The sequence below is a fragment of the Eschrichtius robustus genome, chromosome 7 (genome assembly GCF_028021215.1).
Source record: "Eschrichtius robustus isolate mEscRob2 chromosome 7, mEscRob2.pri, whole genome shotgun sequence".
In the NCBI taxonomy this organism is placed as follows: Eukaryota; Metazoa; Chordata; class Mammalia; order Artiodactyla; family Eschrichtiidae; genus Eschrichtius; species Eschrichtius robustus.
The window spans coordinates 78,793,187-78,815,716 of record NC_090830.1 but is presented as its reverse complement, the minus strand read 5'-3'; the positions used below and the strand labels follow the sequence as shown (position 1 = coordinate 78,815,716).

Genomic DNA, 22,530 nt, shown 5'->3' with positions numbered 1-22,530 from the left:
GGGAAATCTGACCCAACCTGTGAAATTATCTTTAAAAAAAAAAAAAAAAAAAAAACACTTAAGCAAACACTCCCACCATCTTTATTTCATTCTCTGTCAAAGAAACCAAAAGAGAAGCACCTCGTTTGAGATGTCATTTCAGCCTCAGCACAGGCCTAACCACCTCATGCCCCTGAAAAGCCTACATTATTCATCCTCCCTGAGGTACTTATCACCCAGAGAACAAGGAAACAGAAATTCACCAGCCAGAAGGATAGAGTGAGCAGGACTGAACAGGCACTGGAGGCCTCGACAGAGCCAAACCTATTCCAGGGAGGAAAAGAACCGAGTAGAGTCCTAACTGCTGCTGATTCACTTAACCTCCCTAACCTCCCAAGGCCTCAATTTCTCAACTGTAAAATGACAAGAGTTGCACAAGAGCTTTTTACTTCCCTTTCCAAATTTCTGATGCATCTCTCCAATATAGATGCCCTTCTAAGAGAACTGAAGACTCCATCCTACATACTGAATACCCATTTCACAGGTAACATTTCCTCAAGGCTGAATTAAATTGCTATCAAGTGGCATAGAAGCTGCTGGCGAGAAGTCAGAAGCACATACCTGCTCAGACTCCTCGTCACTTATGTTGGTCCGGCCCAGCATGGTGGCCTTCACCGTGGACAGGATTTTGAGCTGGGTGCTTATGGTTGGGATTCGCTCGCATACCTAAAAAGAAAATTTAATTTAGTATGTTTGTTTTTCTTGTCCACAAGCTCCCTGAGGACCAGACTTAATTCACCTCTGTATTCTCAGTGGCTGGCATGCAGAAAGCATTCAGTAAATCAGCAGCAGGATTCCAATTGTTTTCCCCCTAGGATCAGTATAGTCCTTCTGTCCAGACATGGAAGCATTAAAATTCTTTCATTTGATTCAGAAATAAACTTGCCTGTATCTCTCTTTCCCAAATACACATGTGTATTTCTCCTTTCTGCTATTTCTTCCCATTCTGAAATACCTCCTCCTCCTTGCTCACCCAGTTTTCTCTCTCCTGCTTTGCACCCTACCCCCTGCCCCCCACACACACACACACACTTTTCCTGAGTACCTGTAAGAGGTTGGTTCTAATCCGCTTATCTGTGCACTGCTTGGCAACCTCCTTGGCCAACCGAGTCACCTCATCTGAGGCCTTGGCTATGTCCTTGGCACACTGAATCAGTGCCCGCTTGGTACCGCTGCCCCCTCTGACCAGCCGAGACATCTCAGCCATCAGCAGAGCCATGCGCTTGGCTGCTGCAATGATGTCATTGCCCTAGAGAGAAGCAAGATACAGTGTGAGCTCAGCCCATACTCTGGCCAAGTTAGGGAAGGAAGTAGAAGCACAGAGAAGAGAGGAGGGAGCCTGCTGCTCTAGCAGCCCTCTGGAAGGGTGAGAAGAAGATATACAGACTATTCTTGAGTGATATGGATAGCACAGGAGAAATAAAGAGAAGAGTGAGCCAGGGTACTCTCCCCAGCACTCAGTGAGAGTGAGACAGAGAGAGGGAGAGATCACCGGACCAAAAAAGACTTGGATATTAATCTGAAAGGGCAACATGTGAGCCCCAGGCATAGCACTAAACAAGCATTTCAGCATTTCCAGGTTAATCATGTCAATAAATTGGGGATGGGCCCAAGAAGTTGGTTAAACAGGCATTTTCCTTTCTGTGGGGGGAAAGCAGTACAGCTGGCCTGAAGGGAAAAATACAGATGAGCCTTTCTAGATGCTGAAATCATTCTCTTTATCCTTACCCTTGTTACAAACAGCAGCCAATGATTGTCACTGCTGAACTAGAATTTAAACCAAGTAACTATTAGCCTTGGTGAAAAAAATTTTTTTTCTGACCTAGTCTGCTCCTGCCCTCCCTCTACTGCCTCTTGTCTGTACTCTCAGCCTAAAGGAACATGTTATTTTAATTTTTCACATTTAAAAAGGCCAAGAGTCAATTCTTCAGTCCTCTCAGCTAAGTGGCTTCAATTAAAGAAACTTTCACAGTTAAGAGGATGCTGGGGGAGGCGTTGGGAAAATAAAAATCGTGAGTCAAGCCGTAAATGCAACCCTCACTGCAACTAACAGCAGTTTATCTTACACTGGGCATTTTGGTTCATTAAAACCCTCATGGGTCATAATAAGGAAATGTACAAGTAATTTACTTTATGCCTTCAAAAGGCTGATATTTTGGCTGATAACAACCAAAAATAATAAATGCATTGTTCAAAACTACCTAAAAGGCCAGGCCCTACGCATTTTTCCCCTCATGCTTTTCAATTTCTAGACAATGCAGTGAGACATACACAAACCATGCCACTGCAGGGTGCTCTGTGAGAAACCTCCACAGGTACCATAAGTGGCTGATCATTTACGCTGGAGGGTGTATAACATCCCGGGCAGTAATTGGGGCCAGAGAGAACACAGGCATGGGAAGAACTCATGAGAATAGGGGTATGTTAGACAAGGCTGGCTGGGCCCACCTCTTCCAGTGCAGACCTGGGATCATTCCAGGATTTCATGACCTTGGTTAGAGGACAGTGTAGTGCCAGGGTTAGTTATTTATTACCCATCACTCTTCAAACCCTTTCTTCTTGCAACATGCCACCTTCAAAGGGAAAAAAGTGATTGCTCCCATCCCCCACTCCCTAAGGCCAAAGCTCCGTTGGTTCCTGTCCTGCAGACTTGAGCGCTATCTGTTCCCTACTCACACCCCCTCTCCCACTGAAACCCCTGAACAAGCCAGTCAGTGAAGCCCCCTTCCCCGTGGGCTCCCATGAAGGCCAGCATCTGCCCCACAGCCGAGTGCAGGACAGCAAGCAGCCCTCCCCAGAAACCCTCCTCACGCTGATCAACTCTGCCTGAGCCATCAGTGAGAGGTCAGCGGGGAGGGGGGATGGGTGGGGGAGAGGCAAAGTCCAGTGATCAGGCCAGATGACCTCTTAATGGTCTACAATGATTCCTGACCTGAAAGTCACTGAGAGAGGCGTCCACGGCTTCCCAAGGGGTTTAAGGTTCCAATATTGGCCACAAGGTCAGTAAGAAAAGGAATCCTTTCAAAAAGTGACCCCATCTCTCTAACCCCCAAACATAAATGCAATCCAGTTAATCTGGCATTAGCAGACCTATCAAACTTGTGAAGCCAGTCCTAACAACAAGGTGCAGACAGACAGATGCCCGCCCGGCTCAGACTCACAGGACCCGCACAGATCATGAGTGATGCAATGTGTCAAGGCTGCACATGGCCAGATGCATATGGAGCAGCCCCAGCTGGGGGCGCTAATCAGTACCTTACTAGACCACTTGGTAGCTTCCCGATGCAATGACTGAGCCGCTGCCAGAATGGGCTGGTTGACCGGCTGACTGGATGGCACTAGCAGCAGCTCAGGTTCGTAATCGTCTTCCATGTCAGGGGGGACAGGGGACCCAACAGCAGCAGCCGCATCTGCCTCAGCTACAGCACTTACACCCACCTCAGCGGCTGGGTTACCCGGCTTGGTCGATGGCAGGAAGGGTGAGAAACAGGGACAGTGTTAGTAAGAGCAGTATAGGGCTTGGGCAACTGAGCTTCAGCTGGTTTAGTAACCAAAGCTTGCCTAGGATGGGAAAGAAAATGGAGACTCTCCAGGAGTCAGATGAACCGAGCTCCACAGAAGGGGGAATTCTCAGCCTCCGGCACTGGCCTGTTCACAGTAAAGGAAAGAGGCTTACGCCAGTAGCAAACGGTTTCCAGAGAAATATTTATACAAAGAAAGAAAGTGGCATTCCTTTTGTATACACTTACTACCAAAGAGTGATTCTCAGGTCAGAACATTTTTGAGAAGCCAAACGACCAAACAATAGTAGCTTATTAACTTTAAAAGGAATCCAGAGGGAAAAAGTAAATGGAACCACACAAGTTGCTTTGAACAGAACAATGTGAACAACTGCTGGCTCATATGAACACTGTTCTACAGCTTCCAGGAAACAGAAAGTGTCTTGGGTCAGCTCTGCAGCTGCCAGACACAGATTACTTCCTTCAGGGGTTAAAACTTCCAGAATTGAAAATGATAAATTTGAGGCAACAGATATCAAACCAGGAAAGAGGCAAGAAAAACACAATGGTGAGTGAAGAGGACTTATCAAATACCCTACAATCACCCAGCTAGAAGGAGCCTCAAGAAGACATCTCATCCAGCAACCACCTTTGGGAAAACCCACACTTCAGAGCAGCGCTCCCTATCTAAGGTCTACAGAGACAACACTTCACAATTTCACATTGCATCCATAACTAGCCGACGAAGAAAGCTGTTCTTCGGGTACACCCTGAATCTCTCCAGTTGCACTTACCCCAAACTCAATTTATTGATATTTCACAGATAACACATGGACTTGTCAACTGACCAAAGCTGAGTTCAGAGGAGCTCAAAACTGGTGCCCATGAGAAAACAGGACCCGTGATGGGGGAGAGAATTAATTTAATACCAGGCATGGGCATTCTGAAAGGCCAGGAAGGAAGCAGAGAGATCAGATGCTGAAAATAGGCTAAGGGGGAAAGAGAATGAAAGGAATTGCCCCAATGAAGCCAAACCACTTATATGCACAGGTTCTTTATATCAAACATCTCTAACCAAGAGGAAGTAAGAGTTTGTGTGGAATTTTATTTGAGGTTGCTACAACTCCTGAAAGTCTTAATCCGCACAGGAAGCCTGCCTCCAAAAGCTGACTATTAAGTTGGAGGATTCAGGGCCAACAAGGGGTTTGGGTACCTTCTAAATCCTTTCACCTAAACTGTCTCAACCAGGACTCAACTCACCCCCATTCCTTAGAGGAGAGGCCAGCCCACTTCTGCTGGGGTTCAGAGTCCCAAAGTACAAAGCCGACCGACAGATACACAAACACATACCACCACCCGTCCTCCCTAAACACACATGGTTCAAGTAGCTCCTGACTTCACACAGCTCAAAGTCAGCAATCCACAGATGCTCCAAACCTCCAGAGACAGTCAGACCTAAGGATTTTTGGCGACAAATGGCAGAGTGGGATAAACATGTAGGCCAGTGCTGTCTGCCCCTTAAGTTTTGTTTGTCTTTAAATTCATGTATATTTTGTGTTCCACTGCACAATGTATCTGCGTTGTTTTTTTTTTTAAGTTCAAAAGTACATTTATTTAAAATGTGGGCAAGATATCAATATAAAAGAAAAGAGTGTAAGAAGTAAAAATAAAAGTACAAAACATTTCAAATCTTTAACATCCATAATTTAGAGTGTATCTGGGTTTATAAAGAAATTTAAATTTTCCTTAGGGAACTCCCTGGCGGTCCAGTGGTTAGGACTCAGCACTTTCAATGCCGGGTGCCCAGGTGCAATCCCTGGTCAGGGAACTAAAATCCCACAAGCTGCGTGGCACGGCCAAACAAACAAATCAATAAATAAAAATTTTCTTTAAAATCTTTGAGTAAAACCAACCTTCACTATCACCCCCACCCCACTCCCCATGTGTACTGGGACTCTGCTAATGGTCCCAGGGGTGTGCGTGCCCCAGCTGGAGAGATATGATTATACGTGATTCCACGGGTCAGGTCCAACACCAGCAAGGTCACCATTCCTTCTTGGAACGTGGGCTCACAACTAACAGTTCAGAAAAATACAGAGTTAAAAAACCAAGGTCAAATTCCCAGCCTGAAAAAACCCAAGATCAGCTTCATGTGCAGGAGGTCCCTGGGGAACTACATTCACTACAAGAGCTTGAGGTGGCTGAAGGTGTGAAATGAACACAGGCCAATAGATGTTGGGAATAAAGATGTAGGTTCATGGTAGAAACAGTTTAGAACTGACTTAGAACCACCTTCCACTGCAGGGTTAACAATAATATTTAGCTCTTGTCTAGAAAAGCTACCACTCACTTTTCATCACTCACGAGACATGACTGCTGCAGCATCCGAATTTTCACCAACCATGTTAATATTTACACTTCCAGATTGTTTAGTAGGAGTTAGCCTGGAGCTGTCTTGAGTTGAGGGGTAAGATGATTCTGAGAAAGGGACAAAGCACATGGCTTCTAAGACACCAATCTACCTGCTTCTGTGAGAAAAGAGAAGGAAAATGCAAATATTTCATGTAGCTATAGCAGAGCCTACAGAAGACTGTGCCATGTTTGTAGTGTGGATAATTAGCACGAGAACATCTAAAAACATTCAGTGACCCCAAGAAAGAAGAGCAATTTCTAAAAGACCAAATGTCCAGCATCAGGGCAGCTGACACTCTAGAGGACAGAAGGAAAAGAACTTTCATCTCTAACTACAGGTATCCTAGCTCTCACTCTAGCTGCTAGAAGGAGAAACCATCAAGTACCAGAAACATCTCACTAAACCACAAGAAAGAAGAGCATTGTGCTATTGGCAATAATAGGAACCAAAGCAGAGAGAGCGTGATTTTCCAAATAGACTTCCTGGGCTGTGTGCATGGTTCTTCATCCTTTCTCAACAAGAAGAGCTTCGTTACTTACCTTGCTGGACCATTTGCGAGCTTCATCATGGAGCTGCCTGGCAGCCATCATCATTGGCTGGTTAATCACCTCCCCAGCTTTCTGCTCAGGGAACTCTTCATCCTTCTCCTCTGGTGGTGGGGGCCTGGGAGGAGGGACCTCACCCTCAGGCAGAGGTGGTTTGGGAGGAGCAAGCTCATCTGTCAGCTAAGAAAGAATTACCAGGTTGTAAGTAAGGCTCTAGGAACTACTCCCCACCAGAATTCTTTCCTTTCCTTTAAAAAGCATCCCCAAAAAAGCCACCCACATTCACTCCATTTCAGACCATCCACACTGATCATAAGGACCACCTGTTTCAATCTCAACAGAAGCATATTTTCCTCCTTTTTTCTCCACAAAAAGTGAGCACCTACTGTTTTGGACATATCCCAGGGAGGCATGCACAGCACTACCGGGCCAAGCATCCTCAAAGGAGATCTAAGTTCTGGTCCTGACTCTGTTGACGGGCAGCTGCATAAGCATACAACTTCTCCCCTGGGCCTTGCGTTCCTCGTTTATCAATGAGGAATATCTAGACCAAATGACCTCTAAGTTCTTGATTCCAAATGTCAGGACTCTATTGATCACATAAGAATCCATTCCCCAGAACAGCCCTCCCTTACCACCCACCAATAGCCCGGCTGAAAAGAATCAAGTCAAATCAAAAAAGAAGCATTGAAGGCTAGGGAAGCACTGTTCATTAGCTATGGGCACAGTGACCCAATTTTGTCCTCAACAAACTTAGAAACTTAAATATGCAAAAGTAAATTTGGGACATTAAATATAGGAAAGTATATCAGGGACAGTAAATCAAATTATTGCCTTGATAAGCTATTCCCAAGGACAAGCTATTTCCAATACTGTCAGAGAAAATGTCTAAAAATAATGACTATTTCTGATTCTAGGATTTGTATCTGCAAGCTATTGCTCAGCTTTCCTCCCTCTAAACCATCTACCTATGGAAGAAAAAACTCATGGTACTTTGTGGGGCATCAAAAGATTTTAAATTATAGTTAGGGAAAAATTAACTTTTTTTTTTTAAAAAAGGATTTTATTACTTTTGCTACTAAAAAAAGTCAAATGAAGGAAAGAAGAATGTACACAAGAGTCTAACCACCTCAGTTTTGTCATCGTCAACTGGGAACACACAAATTCTCACCACAAACTGTGCAGATTATTTTCCCACTCCTCACTAACTTGCCCCACTAACTCATCACTCATCACACCCACACTTACCACAGCCAGCTCCTCTGCTCCAGTCACTTCCCACCAGAGCAGGCCAACACCAAAGACCCCCACATACCCAGCACACTCCATGCATAAGCACTCGGTTAATACCCCGCCAGATTCAAGAATGAAAGTCAAGTTGTGCCTCTGACTGAGCTTCAAGTAAAAGTTAAACAAAGCTACCTAGTGACCGAGGCTCCAGAACAGCCTACCTCTCTCTTGCTACAGTCCCGACACCCTGCTGCTCAATTCTCCCAAACTCTCTGAATTTACTTACTCGGAGCTGTTCAAGGTCTGGCGGAGGAGGCGGGAAGTCAGGCTCCTGAGGTTGGAAGGCTTCTCTGACCTTGGCCACTGCTCCCAGGATCCGGTATCCTGAGTCCAGGAAGCTCTTTTGCAGGCCTAAACACAGACGCCCTCACTTTCAGTTGGGTAGGTCAGTGCCCTGGAGCACTGTCTGTCCAGGAGAAGAACTGGTTTCCAGTAACGAAAGCTGGATATGAAGCTGCCAGTAAGCAGCACAGGCAGTGACTGAAGGGGAAGGGAGGTAAGAGCCAGGCAGATGCCCTGAGGCCTGCAAAGAGTCAGAAGTGGCACAAACAAGCTGATCCCTGTAGGGCTCAGGGTGCCTTCTTGCCTGTACAGCTAACAAGTACTCAGCACATTCCTGGGCCATGAACACTTTGGGCTCAGGTGGTGCTCATCACCTCTCATGATAAAGCAGTTGAGAGATAAGCCTGCCCCACTCAGAACAGGGGAGATGTCAAGTTTCAGATGGGGCACACATTCCCTGGAGTACTTCTCACCTTTCTCCCTACTCCTTTGCTCCACTTGGCATTCAGCATATTAACCCCTACAATGAGCTGCTGCTACTGTGTCCAGTCACCCAGAATTAAGGAATCTACTCAAACTATTAGAAACTCCAATTAGGAAACTGAGCACGGCCTCAGTGATGGTGGGTTGAGAAAACCAGAAAGATTTTACCTGGGCTAGGGACGAACAGGGCAGCCCCTCCTTCCCACTCTTTCACACTGAGTGGATTCTACTCACAGAAGAGGCTAGAAACACTAGAGGCTCACAGGAGGAAGGAATTCAGATGTTTCCGAACAAAAAGGAGTGGTTACATCTTTAGTAGTAATGAAAAAATGATCAAAATTCAGCTAAAGAAAACCCAAATTCTTTGGTGTAGGATCAAGATAATCACCTAGGAGACCCACAGGTTAACTTAGGCCTTCCAGATTTGACAGAAATAAAGAATGTTGTCCAGAGAAAAAGCATTTTAAGAAAAGCAGAAGGTATGCCAGTTACATAAGCTAAATGGTTGATAAATTGGTTATTATGCATCTTTCGAGAAATTTCCAAAATAATGACTAAACAGGACCAGGAGTTATTTAATCAGACATTAAGAAAGCACAGAGGGACTTCCCTGGTGGCGCAGTGGTTAATAATCCGCCTGCCAATGCAGGGGACACGGGTTCGAGCCCTGGGCCGGGAAGATCCCACATGCCACGGAGCAACTAAGCCCGTGCGCCACAACTACTGAGCCTGCGCTCTAGAGCCCACAAGCCACAACTACTGAGCCCGCGAGCCACAACTAGTGAAGCCCAGGTGCCTAGAGCCCATACTCCACAAGAAGAGAAGCCACAGCAATGTGAAGCCCACATACCGCGATGAAGAGTAGCCCCCGCTCGCCGCAACTAGAGAAAGCCCACGCACAGCAATGAAGACCCAACGCAGCCAAGAACAAATTTTAAAAAAAATTTTAAAAAAAGCACAGAGAGGTCGGTCCAGAGAAACTAACTTGCAATAACCCTGCCAATATTGCAGAAAATATTCTGTCCAACATATTTTGAACAGAAAAAGATTAATATAGTATCCTCAAACTAAGTATCTGTAGTTTTTGCTCCCAGACTTTGCATGTCATGGTTGTGGGGTGCATCTTCTCTCCCCACCCTGTCAGCTTCCTGAATTAACCTCTGAGCTGAGGTGAACCACACCATGCATTGCTTACCAGGGTCAGAAATGTTTCCTGCCACAGCCTTTGCATCCACCACCATTGGGGAGATGGTTTTGCTCAACTCGTCAGAGGCGGCTTTCACGGCCTCTCGGAACTTGGGATCCTCAGAGTTCTCCACCTCCCTCTTAGCAACCAGCAGGATCCGGTTGGCCCGACGAGCAATGCTGGTTGCCCCAGCGACCAGCATCTGAGGCTGAATATTGGCCATGGCGACTTTACACTTGTCCAGGTCTTTTTTAATTGCTTCTTCGGAAGCATCCAACAGAGATTTGGTGTCAATGGCTTCGTCCACCAGCCCTGTCCGGAGAACAGAAAGGGAATTTAGTTTCTATTTTAGAAGAACAGAGACTCCAAAACCCTGTTGTCCACTCAAATTTCTCATGTGAAAGTACAACACCCATAATTCTCACCTTCAGCTCAAAACCCCTCTTACACAATCAAAAGCTTCCAGGTGATCACCATTGTAAAAAAAAAAAAAAAAAAGTGAGAATGTAGCCTAGGAGGCCATACAGACTCACAGCATTTATACCAACCATGGTCACCAGCCTTCTTGTATCTACCACAGACAACCAGAAACGCTTTGACATCAGGAGGAAACAAGGATTGCATCTGAAACCTTCACCGCATCAGCACCACATTATCTGTTAACAGTATTTTCTCCCTTCCCGTCTCACTCCCCAGCCATCTGTTGCTTATTGGCAGCTTGTAGTGCCCAAGATGAGCCACGTAGAGGATTCCAATAACCCTAACAGCCTGTTTCTTGTTTCTGTTACCTCTCTTCAGACACCTCAGGAGCTCCACTTTCATCTCTGGCTGCTATGGACCCCTGTCCCAGCAGGTTCTGCAGGGAAGCCGAAGAGCCTACATTCCTCATCTCTTCCTCTCCCATCCCTCCCTCCACAGAGAATGAAGAAGATTCAGAGGTGCCACCTCAATCGCACAGACACAGGTTTGTCAGTTGTTGGTTTCTCCTTTTTTTAAAAAAAAACTACGTAGTTGATAAGTTGGAGGAAACTCTGAGACAAGTTGTATTAAATGGTAGCTATTGTGGTTCCTTGAAATGTGAACCTGCTGAAAATGACAGGGACACTTACTGTATCCACAAACACCGCCTCTCAGCCTCTGAAACCAAACTCTGGCTCAGACAGAGAAAAGACACTATTCAGAGAAGATAGGAGCTGTAACAATAAACATCACACCGGGAGGGCCACATTAAAATCAAAGAGACTCAAAGAGTCTCTCTTCGGACAAAGTTGCAAGGCTTGAATGAGAAGCCGCTGCTGCTCAGCGGCCTTAATCAGGGCCAAGTACACTGTCGAGCACATGACGGTCCCTTTATCCAATTACGGCTGAGTAACATAACTGGTCCTGTTTGAGTTTCTCAGAACTCATTTCTCATGGATCAGATAGCAAGAATCTTGCACACAACTCTACCTGTCATTTTTTCAACATTATCGATCCACTGGTTCTTCATGGTCTCAAAATGTTCATAAGCAGCTTGATTTCCGGGATTCCTAAGTAAGATGCGAGCCGCTGAGATGACCTGGCAATGACAAAACAACCTTTAAACACCACTACAAATATAAACCTTCAGCAAAGCTTCCCCCTCTTGACCTACAGGTGGCACTATAAGGCCAAAAATCGGCAAGTCTCTTTTCAGACCAGGCACTTTAGTTTTGGTCTCATAAACAGCTCCCCAGAATGGGCCCTCACAAAAGATTTTACAGTCACAGCCTGATTTTAAGAAGGTAATAAAGTGACAAAGTAAACGGGTGTTTGCTTGATACTTCTGAACATACACAAAACGGAGTGATACTTAAGCCCTTGATGTCCTCATCTTAAAAAGCACCATTAAGAAAGATACTAAAGATTACTTAAAACAGATTTATGAATATTTATTAAAAATAACTGTCGGACTTTCCTGGTGGCACAGTGGTTAAGAATCCACCTGCCAATGCAGGGGACACGGGTTCGATCCCAGGTCTGGGAAGATCCCACGTGCCACAGAGCAACTAAGCCCACGTGCCACAACTACAGAGCCTGCGCTCTAGAGCCCGCGAGCCACAACTACTGAGCCCACGTGCCACAACTACTGAAGCCTGCACGCCTAGAGCCCGTGCTCCGCAACAAGAGAAGCCACTGCAATGAGAAGCCCATGCACCACAACAAAGAGTAGCCCCCACTCGCCGCAACTAGAGAAATGCAGCAAATAAATAAATAAATAAATGTTCCTTAAAAAAAATAACAACTGTCTACAGTTAACAAAGTGCTTTCACATCCACTGTCTTACTGAATCCTCACAACAAGCCTGTGAAAGAGACAGGACAGTAATTTCTCCACTTCACAGCTGCAAAAACCAAGACGCAGAAAATTTAAGTGACTTGCTCAAGAGCTCCCAGCTAGTCAGTTGCAGCACTTGGGGAAGGAACTAACATTTACTGAGTATTTGATAAGTTACAGGCTGTACAAGCATCTTCTTAATCCTCAAAACAATACACTAGGAAGGAATTATCTGCATTTTACACAAGGAAACTCAAAGTGACAGAGGATTCGAGTCCAGATCTGTCTCCAAAGTCCTTGCTCTTTCCATAGTTGGTGTCTTAAGCCTAGTGCTCTGTTTGTTTTTTTTTTAAGAAATCTCGGTTTTATAGAGAAATCCTATGTTTTATGTTCTACGTTTTACGGAAATTTTTAAGGAAAGTTAGACATGTTCATATTTTATGGACTTTTTAAAAAAAAGCTAGACAAGTATGATTTTTCAAGAGAATCTGACTTGTTAACATGCCACATGGGCAAAAGTTGAACAATTAAGAGACAAGCTTATTTCCCCTGTCTCTGCCTACAAGCTCCCCACCAAATCTAGTATCACAGATTTCTAAAGCCCAGACAGTTCCTAATGTATCACAGGCACTCAAGAAATATCTGCTGAATAAATGAGTGAAAAGATAATGAATTTTCTGTAATTTTATTGTAAGAAAAAAATGCACAAACACACTAAACGATGTTGAAGTGATCTTTTAAGAACATCTATCACGTACTAGAACTTTAATTCCTGTCCAAGTTGTTTTCTTTTGTTCCCACTCTTCCAATATTCTGTTTACAGTACATTAGCTACCTCTTGGTTATATAATTAAAGCAAAAAGAAAAATTATGGACACATCTAAAATTTTTAAAATACCATCAAAGAAATGTGGGGAAAGGCATAAGCTCTAAAATCAAAATAAACTAACCTCTCAAGATTATTGAATTTTTCCCTAATTATGCATGGGAGGGGGGTGCTTTACTAGTTTTTTCTACTTTCAAAACTAATCATGATCACTGTAAAAAATTCAAACAATATAAAAATGATTTCGACATTAAGGGTATGTGTGGGTTTTTTCATGATATTTTATAGTAAGTGTTCAAAAATGTATAGAAACTGTTCTGTAGTTAACCTTCTTTACTCAATATGGTGTGTACTGACATGATGAAGGGGGAGTGAAACCCACCTGGGGTGTGAGTTCTCGGGCTGTCTTCACTGAGGCCTGAATGCCTTCCACCGTTGATTTATTAGCAGTTCCAACAGCAGCCGCCTTCTCTGCCGTGGCCCCAAGCCTTCCTGAATGGTTTTCAAAGTTAGCTGCCCTCTCATCAAATACCTTGAGGAACAAACAAAGACATTAAGAAAATTTATTGCAATTAAATGGGTCAGGCAGCCTGAGAAAAAGTCTCTCTTTAAGCAGAGGCAGCCACTGCTTCAGCAAAGACTTCACAAGTTAATAAGACAACAGTCACATCGAGTCTTGGCCTTGCCGTATCTCCTCAGAGGTTTGGCCATCAGCATCACATGCATGCAGGCAAGAGCACACACACCGTTGAATTTCAGTGCAATCAATGCTTACCAAGTGCAAACAGGACATACAGTGCTGTGCAGTCTGCAATAAGGAGTTCACAGAATCCAAAGACTTAAATAATCCCTGTTCACAAAAGGCTTATCCTCTAGTTTGAAGAGTATAGAAAAACCTACTCCAGGTTCCAGTGCAGGTGGCTGGATGCATTAAAGGCCAAGAATATCCAGAGTCCTAACCAGAGCTCCAGCCTCCTCCGGGCAGCTTCTCTCACATATCCCATTACCATTAATGTAAAAGCTCTGCCCCTGACCTCCATGGGAAAAACGATAGCTGGTGCTCACACCCAGGCCTGACACAAGGGTAAGGATGGCTGACTTCCATCACCCCAAATGCAAAACCATCTACTGAATTGTTCATTCAGTTCACACATTTTTAAAAAGTTAACTTTTTCTTCGACATGGATGTTATGCAAGGTCACATACCATGAAGGGGACAATTTAACTTAGACGACAAAAGTTCTTCTGTCATTTGTTTGGATCACATTATTAGAATTGATGCTTGAGGCAAGGTATATCCAACAGCCCTGGGTGAGCTTTATATCATACACAGAGCACGTTAGGAACTGCCTGGCAGAATCTACCCTCTTCTTTGCCTCCCCCTGGAGGTCTACCTGCCCATACTTGGAGACAAGTTTTGGCTCCCAGCAGACAATCTCTGAAGGTCTCTTGGCCCAACAGTAGGCTCTAGTCTCATTGCCAGGGATCTATGTTTATGCACTCAAGTCTCTTCCCCATTCTGACCTCTTGTTTGGATTCAGCCAACTGGGTTCTTGCCATTTAATGCTCAGGATCTCTTCCTAAATCTCTAACCTCCTGGTCCTCTTCTCCTGGCCTCAATCCTTGTTTCTTTCCTTGGCTGGTCTCCCACACTCTGAATCTATAACGCTTTGCCAACTTTGGTTGACCATCTCAACCCCAGTCTATGTCTGCTGCTCCCTCTGATTTAACCTACTGCTTAGTTTGCTTTCCTTGTCACTCAACAAAACTGTACTGAGCACCTACTATGTGCCAGGCCCTGGAACAGGTGCTGAAGATACAAAGATGAATAAGACATAATTTCTGCATCTCAAGGATCTCACGTCCTAGCAGGGTTAAAAAGGCCCATAAACAGATACCTACAATAGTTGTGTGCTATGTGCAATAATAAAACTAAGCATTGACACTTGGGAGGAAAAAGAAAGGCACTTAAGACTATCCAGGAAGTAAAGGATACTAGAATAAAGGATAAACGGAAATTACCCAAAAGAGATAAGGGGACAATAATTAGGTAGAGAGACAGAAAGAACAAAGACATGGAGAAAAGAAAGGACAGAGTACGCAGGAAACTGTAAGCAATGAGGTATTGCTGGGGCATGAACTGAGAGGCGGGGTTTGTGGGAAACAGGGGTAGAGGGAGTATTAGAAGCCAGATCACAGAGCTCTGGCTTTCTCCTATGTGAAAAGGAAGGGCCACTGAAAGGTTTAAGCAGGAAAATATCAGGGTCAGATCCATATTTTTATTTTATTCATGCCCTAGTGATGGATTCAAAGACCAGTCTCAGCTGTGTAGTTACAAAGGCAGCAAGGAACAAGGATCAGAACTAGAGCTGTGGCAACATGAATAGAAATTAGAGAGAATTCAAGAAGTATTTGTGAGATCAGATTAGCTTGTCTTACATTATAGATGTGGGAAGATGAAGGGAAGAGTCAGTGGCGACTCACAAATTTCCAGTTGGAAGAAAACAGGAGGACAACATGCTGAGGTACCCATGCAGCATCTAGGTAGAGATTACCAGCAGACAGTTTTGTCTGCTCATCTGACACTCAGATGTCTGGAATGAAAACACAGCACATCACCCCAGCCTAAGGGGACCATGAGCTGCACTGCCCAGTAACCTAGGCTAGAGAAAGAAAATGGGGGTCATTAGCAAATAAGAATAACATAAACCTCTGCTCACCAGTTCTACATTGTCTTGGGTGCCTGACCCAACCCCTTCTCCTTCACTACCAATACTATAGAGGATGGAAAACCAAATACTTGCTTTCCTAGATTCCTTTGCAGTGAGGTAGCCATGTGACAGCATTCTAGCCGACGAGACATACACAAAAGTCTCCTGGAGGATTTCTGGGAGAGCGTTTACTTTCATTTATTCAGCACCAATGATGTGTCAGACATTGTTCTAAGAAATGGGAATAAAGTAATGACAAAACAAAATCCCTGCCCACATGGAGCTTTCATGCTAACGTGAGGAAAACAAGGTAAATATGTAAGTGTTGATAAACACGAAGGAGAAATGTAGGATATGGTGATAAGGGAATTCCTTGGGATGAGCTTGGGGTGGGGTTGCTATCTTAGGTGGTGACCCCAAAGTGACATTTCAGTAGACAGCTGAAGAAAGTGAGTGAACAATACCTGCAGTTATCTGTGGGAGGACCAGAGAGAACAACAGCAAGGGCCCCAAGGTTAGAACATACAAACATAAACAAGGAATACTGGGAATACAACGCAAGAAGGGCAATGCAGAGACAGGAGCATGAGGGGGAAGAGAGGCACCACACAAGGTCAGAGAAGTAGATGGGGGACCAGATGCAGTGGTGTGACGAAGCTGCTGGTACCAACTCACACAAGCTCATAAGAGCCAAATGTGCCCATCTCTTCCCGACTCTGCTTACGGTGACTTCACACTGAAACAGCCATCATGGGAATATTTACGTCATGGAAATTAACAAACATTACAAATCAGGGCCTTTTGTTTTTTGTTTTTGTTTTGTTTTTTTTCCTGTGTCTACCAGCACATCACTGGCCTTACTGTTCATTGTAAGGGCTCTGGCTTCACTCTGGGACAGGGAGGAGTAATCTGAAGGGTTTGAGTAAAAGAATGACATCAAATGATTTAAAAGAATTGCCCTGACTTCTGTCTGGAGAATAAAGTGTCCTAAGGGGACACTAAAGGGAAGGTTATATCTAGAGGGACAGTTATTCTAGTTGTGACTGGAATGCCCCCATTGCTCATTTCTTACTGCCTTGAACATAATGCCTAGGGCTGCATCAGCATCTCACATCATGAGGAAAAGATCAAGAAAATCAGAGAGATGCCAGCTTTCATGGCATCAAGCTGCTGAACCAATGCCAAGGCTACCTAGCTCCATGTTTCTTGTTATGTGATGAAAATAAAACCCATTTGTTTTCATCTCTGATGGTCAGGTCTTCTACTGCTTGCAAGTGAAGACATGTCCTAAAGACATTCCTAAGTGACATACTTAGTGACTGAAAGAAGAAGTGGCAAGGCCTTTCTTCCCTCTTCTACCTTTCCACCCTTCATCCACAATTTCCCAACCACTCCTGACATACACTGCAGTCACATTTTACCTTTACACACACACACATACACATACACATACACATACATATACATATACACATACATATACACATACATATACATATACCTATGGCTGGCCAACAGAAGAAATGGAAGGCCTCAGATACCCACCTCTTCCCTATTGGGTGCATCAGGAGGGGCAGTGGCTGCCACTGCCAATAGCTTGATGGGAGTTGTAGTATCACTGAAAACATCTGACACCTCCTGAGTCATGGCCTCCTGCATCCGGGCTTTCAGATCCTTAAAAACATTGTTTAAAAATGAAAATTTCCAGAAATATCCAAAAGGCACATCCACCATTGTCCTTTCTTCACTGACACATTCATTCATTCAGTGTTTCATAACTTTATCAGCTATGAGTATCAACTGTGTACAAAGCACTGAGCTAGTATGAAACAGGTGTAAGAAGTGAATCCTGCCCACATGACCCACATTTCCCTAGACTGTTCCACCCAAACAAGAAATCTTACTTCCTTTCTTGATGGCCCCTAAGAATAATACTAAGAATCATGGGGTTGAGCCCAAAGAAGACCATGAGATGAGACAGAGTTCCTCACCAATCCCAGTGCTGGAGGGGCCTGACGTGATTACAGTAACCGTAAGGATTGTTTGGTGGATGCAGTGCCAAATTTCTAAGCAATTTCTTATATTGAGAGGAAATAAATCAATAATGGAATTTTTCTGGATATTTCAAATAAGTTTCTAGAAAAACTTGATAACAAATATATGAATCCATTTTTTATTTTAACATGGGTCAAAAGAAGAGGATTCTCAGACGTCATGAAAAAACTCCTTTTCATAATTATCACACTTCGTCCAATCTAAGTTTTATTCTAGATTAATACTCGAAGAAGGATCAATCACCCCCATTGTTTCTCAGGGTGGGTGGCATGCACTGGCTGGTGGTATCTGAGATGATTTTAGGTGTTATACAGACAAATGTTTTTATTTTAATAATTGTGTTTTTCTTTTACAGAATATTAGAAAAAATATAACTAACTCCTCAAACTCCTGATTTCAGGATTTTTATAAACTTTTCTTTTAAATAAAGTTTAAAAAAGGAGTCCATTTTAAGAAAAATACTGACTAAATAAAAAAGTATAGGTGATACATGGTAGAGCAAATATGAAGGAGCTCTTGATTGAGTGAAGCTTGAGAAACACAATTTTAATTGCTATCACACACTAGTAAGCTTTTCCTTAATAAGCTCTGGATTTCCTTATATTCTTTTTTTTTTTTTTAATTTATTTAATTTTTGGCTGCGTTGGGTCTTCGTTGCTGTGCACAGGCTTTCTCTAGTTGTGGCGAGCAGGGGCTACTCTTCGTTGCGGTGCGTGGGCTTCTCATTGCGGTGGCTTCTCTTCTTGCAGAGCTCGGGCTCTAGGCGTGTGGGCTTCAGTAGTGGCACGCGGGCTCAGTAGTGGCGGCTCACAGGCTCTAGAGCACAGGCTCAGTAGTTGTGGCGCATGGGCTTAGTTGCTCCACAGCATGTGGGATCTTCCTGGACCAGGGCTCGAACCTGTGTCCCCTGCATTGGCAGGCGGATTCTTAACCACTGTGCCACCAGGGAAGTCCATGGATTTCCTTATATTCTTGGTCACACCTTTTTCACTTTCCCTAGACTCAAGAAATTATATTTTTTAAAAACTCTCCCTCCTAGTTTTTGAATAATAGTAAGCATAAGAAATGTAATGAGGGACTTCCCTGGTGGCTCAGTGGTTAAGAATCCGCCTGTCAATGCAGGGGACATGGGTTTGAGCCCTGGTCCAGGAAGATCCCACATGCTGCGGAGCAACTAAGCCCGTGCGCCACAACTACTGAGCCTGAGCTCTAGAGCCCGCGAGCCACAACTACTGAGCTCGCATGCCACACCTACTGAAGCCCGTGCACCACAACTACTGAAGCCCGTACGCCTAGAGCCCAAGCTCTGCAACAAGAGAAGCTACCGCAATGAGAAGCCCACGCACTGCAATAAAGAGCAGCCCCCGCTCGCCACAACTAGAGAAAGCCTGCGCGCAAAAACGAAGACCCAACGCAGCCAAAAATTAAATAAATAAATTTATTTAAAAAAAAAAAAAAGAAAGAAAGAAATGTAATGATATGTGCTCCCAAGTTCTACCTTTAAAGAGTCTTGCAGCTGAGATGCAAGGGCTCTCGCCTGAGGACTCTCCCCTTCCCCTCTGGCAGCCAGGTCAGCCAGCTGGGCCGTCAGCTGGTCCACTCGGTCACACTTTGCAAGAAGATCTTGGCGATAAGGCCCCATCATGACATTTGCCAGACGATGACCTTCGGCCACAAGCCCTCGGATGGCAGCCTGACCTGCACCAAGAGGAAAACACTGAAACTCACATAGACCAGGAGAAGCCAACCACCGTGCCATTCTGGTAAAGATTTCTTTTCTTAATAATACATTTAGTGGGGTTAGTGGGTTTTTTTCCCCTATCAAGACAAAAAACTGGGGGAATATAAAAAACGTAAAAAAATATAAACCACCCATATCCCATCACTTGGAGACTGATATATTTGAACATTTCCTTCCAGTCTTTTTTAATGCATTGCATGCTCCTATACATACATTCATTTCTCTTTTACAAAACCAGGATCATACTATAATTTTTATTCCTTCCTTCTTTTTATTTAACGTGAGCATTTTTCTACATCATTAAATATTATTCAAAAACCATGATCTAAAATCTATGCAACATTTTATCACATGAACCATAATTGTTAATATTATTAAATATTTACGCTATTTACATATTCTCATATGTAACTCCTTAAAAACATCTCTAATTATTTTTAGAATAAATTCCTGTAAGTCAAATCGCTGAGTCAATGGGTATGAACTTTTTTAAAGCTCTTGACATATAATTCCAAATTGCCACTCAGAAAATTTGTACCAATTTATTCCTCCACCAGTAAATTATATGTCTGCCTGATTCCCCAACACTGGGAATCACCAATTAAAAATTTTATCTTTTTCCAATGAATACAGCAAATGAAATAAATAGATCTTTCAGCTTCAACAGGCTTGCTATCATAATACGACCTAAATTCTTATAGATCCATTCCTAAAATCTCTCAAAAATCAAAATTTTAGGTTATCAATTCTACAGGTGATTGTGTGGTACAGGAGCCCTCACAACTGAAAACAACCTTGGTAGTTAAGTGTCTTTTACTTATTTTCAAAAATTATATTTAACTGTGAACTTACTAAGGACTGTAATAACAGAAATACAACAGAATGAAAGTATACATAGACTGGAAATAATTAGCTCAAAGTTTCAACTGCAACCTGAGGACTTTTCTATTTGCCTGCAGCAAAATCATTTATTTATTAATACTTCTTGATTAAATCACAGGAATTTTATTGGCTACATTTGGAGGTGGAGTCACACTGTGGAATGACTTACTCACCAGTGGCTAAAGAATCCCTTCTGTACCTAATTACAGATGATACAGGATCTCTATTAACACCTTGCTTATCTTCACTGAAATAAGTTTAATGAGGATTAAGTGCATGATGATCTTACCAACTCCCCGGTCATCCACTGTGGGATTATCAATCCACCGCTGTGCCTGCTCAATCTTGCCCTCAAGGTGGACAGCTGCTTTGGCAGGTCTGCTGTTGGCCACAGCCTTGTTGGTTTTGGTCTGCAAGTTCTGTAGGGCCGTGGCCACCTGTTTGGCCAATGCTCGGGCCTCTGGGGAATCTCCTTTTCCCCTGCAGAGAAAAATATAGCCATCCTGTCACAAAGACACTCTTTACATTGAGATGACTTAATTGCTAATACAAATGCTAATGAGATGACAAACTGCTAATGATTATTATTAACTTGGTTTGAAAGGAGAGGGATTTATCTATTTGACCCTTAAATAAGCAATTAATAATATAAATTCTGATTGTTTTGCCTCATTAAGACAGTTAAATATGTTGTAGTTAAATATGAGTTTGGTCAGTCTGGCTCAACCAAGCTCAGCCATTTGGTAAGCTGAGCTTGATCAGTCATCACTAGGTTAGCTGACCCCTGAGCCTGCCATCTCAAGTCTGACTCATTTTATATCTCCAGTCCACTAGGTCATAGAAAAGTAAACTTCAGGATAATCATACCTGGCTCACCGATAAAAAGGCAAATATTAGTCTACCTGACCAGAATGACTAATTTAGATACTATCTTAAGAGTTCCTTTATGATTCTAAACTTTCATACTTTCTCCATTATAAAGCTGGACAAAGAAGGTAATTACTATGGTTCTGATCATAGCTACTCCTGCTGCCAGGAAGTTTTAGATAGACAGATAGATGGATAGAAAGATAGATAGATAGATAGATAGATAATAGGAATAAGTAATGATGGCATGTGACCAAACTTGGTCTGCTGTTATCACTATTATCATTAATTATCTCTTCATCATTAAGAAACATTAATGAGTGCCTGCTATATATATGGACTTGTGTTAGGATCCTGAGAACATAGTTTCCTCCTCTGAGTATTTTTAAATCTAGTAAAAATGTAAAGACTATATTAATTAGCTAATGTTAATGAACAGAGACCAAAATTTGTAGACATATATTATTTTACAATTGTCCAATTATACATTTTCCCACCTACATAATTTTATATTTGGGGTATAAAATAGTGACCCCCCAAATGACTGAGCTTGATATAGAATCAAACTTGAGCTATTACTTAAGCTGCTCTCTATCACCACAACCTCCTGCCTAAAGTATGTCCACCCTGCTCCCACTCATTCTTATTTCAAGGTCTGAGGCAGAAGTTTGCTTTCTTAGCTAATGTTGGTCTCTTAGCCAATATAAGATTTGAAAGGACTCTAAAGTACCTCTTTGGGAAAAGGTTAGGCACTCTCCTGTGGAAGAATAGGAAGTGAAATACACAAGTTAAATGAAAAGTCAAATCTCACAAGATACTTGACTATGGTTATTCCTGGAGAAGTGACTGGAGGACTGAGGTGGGAGAGAAGCAACTCTTTACTTTTGCCATTGTACACTTTTTTAATGTTCTTTTAGCATATGATGCAGTTGTTTTTTTTTCTAAGACAGAAAAATATCTTTCAAAAGGAGAAAGTGACACTTCTTTTCTATACAATCAAAGTAGATGCTATGAAAGCCTTATCTGTCTCACCGATTAAAACAAAAAAATCCCCTTAAGAGAAGAACCTGCAGTGAGGATGTCATATTTAAGGATCTTTTATAATTGCTACATAAGAAGTAACACTGCTGGTCCAGGAAGAAAGTATCTTCTTATGCCTCCCCATCCCACCCCCTAACACACACACACACACACACAAAGCTTTTCATAGCTAGCCACAAAAGTTATTTTCCTCATATGCCTGGGAAACAGACAAGTCACAAACATGGTGTAGTACTACGTCCTAGCTTAGAAATCTAAAAAAATGGATCTCAGTGATTTCCCTGGTGGTCCAGTGGCTAAGACTCTGTGCCCCCAATGCAGGGGGTCTGGGTTCAATCCCTGGTCAAGGAACTAGATTCTTCATGCTGCAACTA

At 43.2% G+C, this 22,530-nt stretch overlaps 1 protein-coding gene across 2 annotated transcripts in view; it reads right to left on the bottom strand.

Moving 5' to 3' along the window:
- Positions 1-22,530, bottom strand: part of VCL (vinculin) — a 97,376-nt gene that overhangs the window by 3,944 nt on the left and 70,902 nt on the right. The window contains exons 11-21 of one of the 2 annotated variants that reach the window (XM_068547934.1): positions 20,538-20,728; positions 19,124-19,323; positions 17,116-17,244; positions 13,242-13,391; positions 11,188-11,296; positions 9,748-10,050; positions 8,014-8,138; positions 6,492-6,677; positions 3,295-3,498; positions 1,085-1,288; positions 601-705 (exon numbers count right to left, since the gene is read on the bottom strand). In XM_068547934.1, the coding sequence (XP_068404035.1) occupies positions 601-705; positions 1,085-1,288; positions 3,295-3,498; positions 6,492-6,677; positions 8,014-8,138; positions 9,748-10,050; positions 11,188-11,296; positions 13,242-13,391; positions 17,116-17,244; positions 19,124-19,323; positions 20,538-20,728 (1,906 nt within the window). The remainder of the gene's footprint in view (positions 1-600; positions 706-1,084; positions 1,289-3,294; positions 3,499-6,491; positions 6,678-8,013; positions 8,139-9,747; positions 10,051-11,187; positions 11,297-13,241; positions 13,392-17,115; positions 17,245-19,123; positions 19,324-20,537; positions 20,729-22,530) is intronic. The other variant, XM_068547933.1, reaches the window with a different exon arrangement.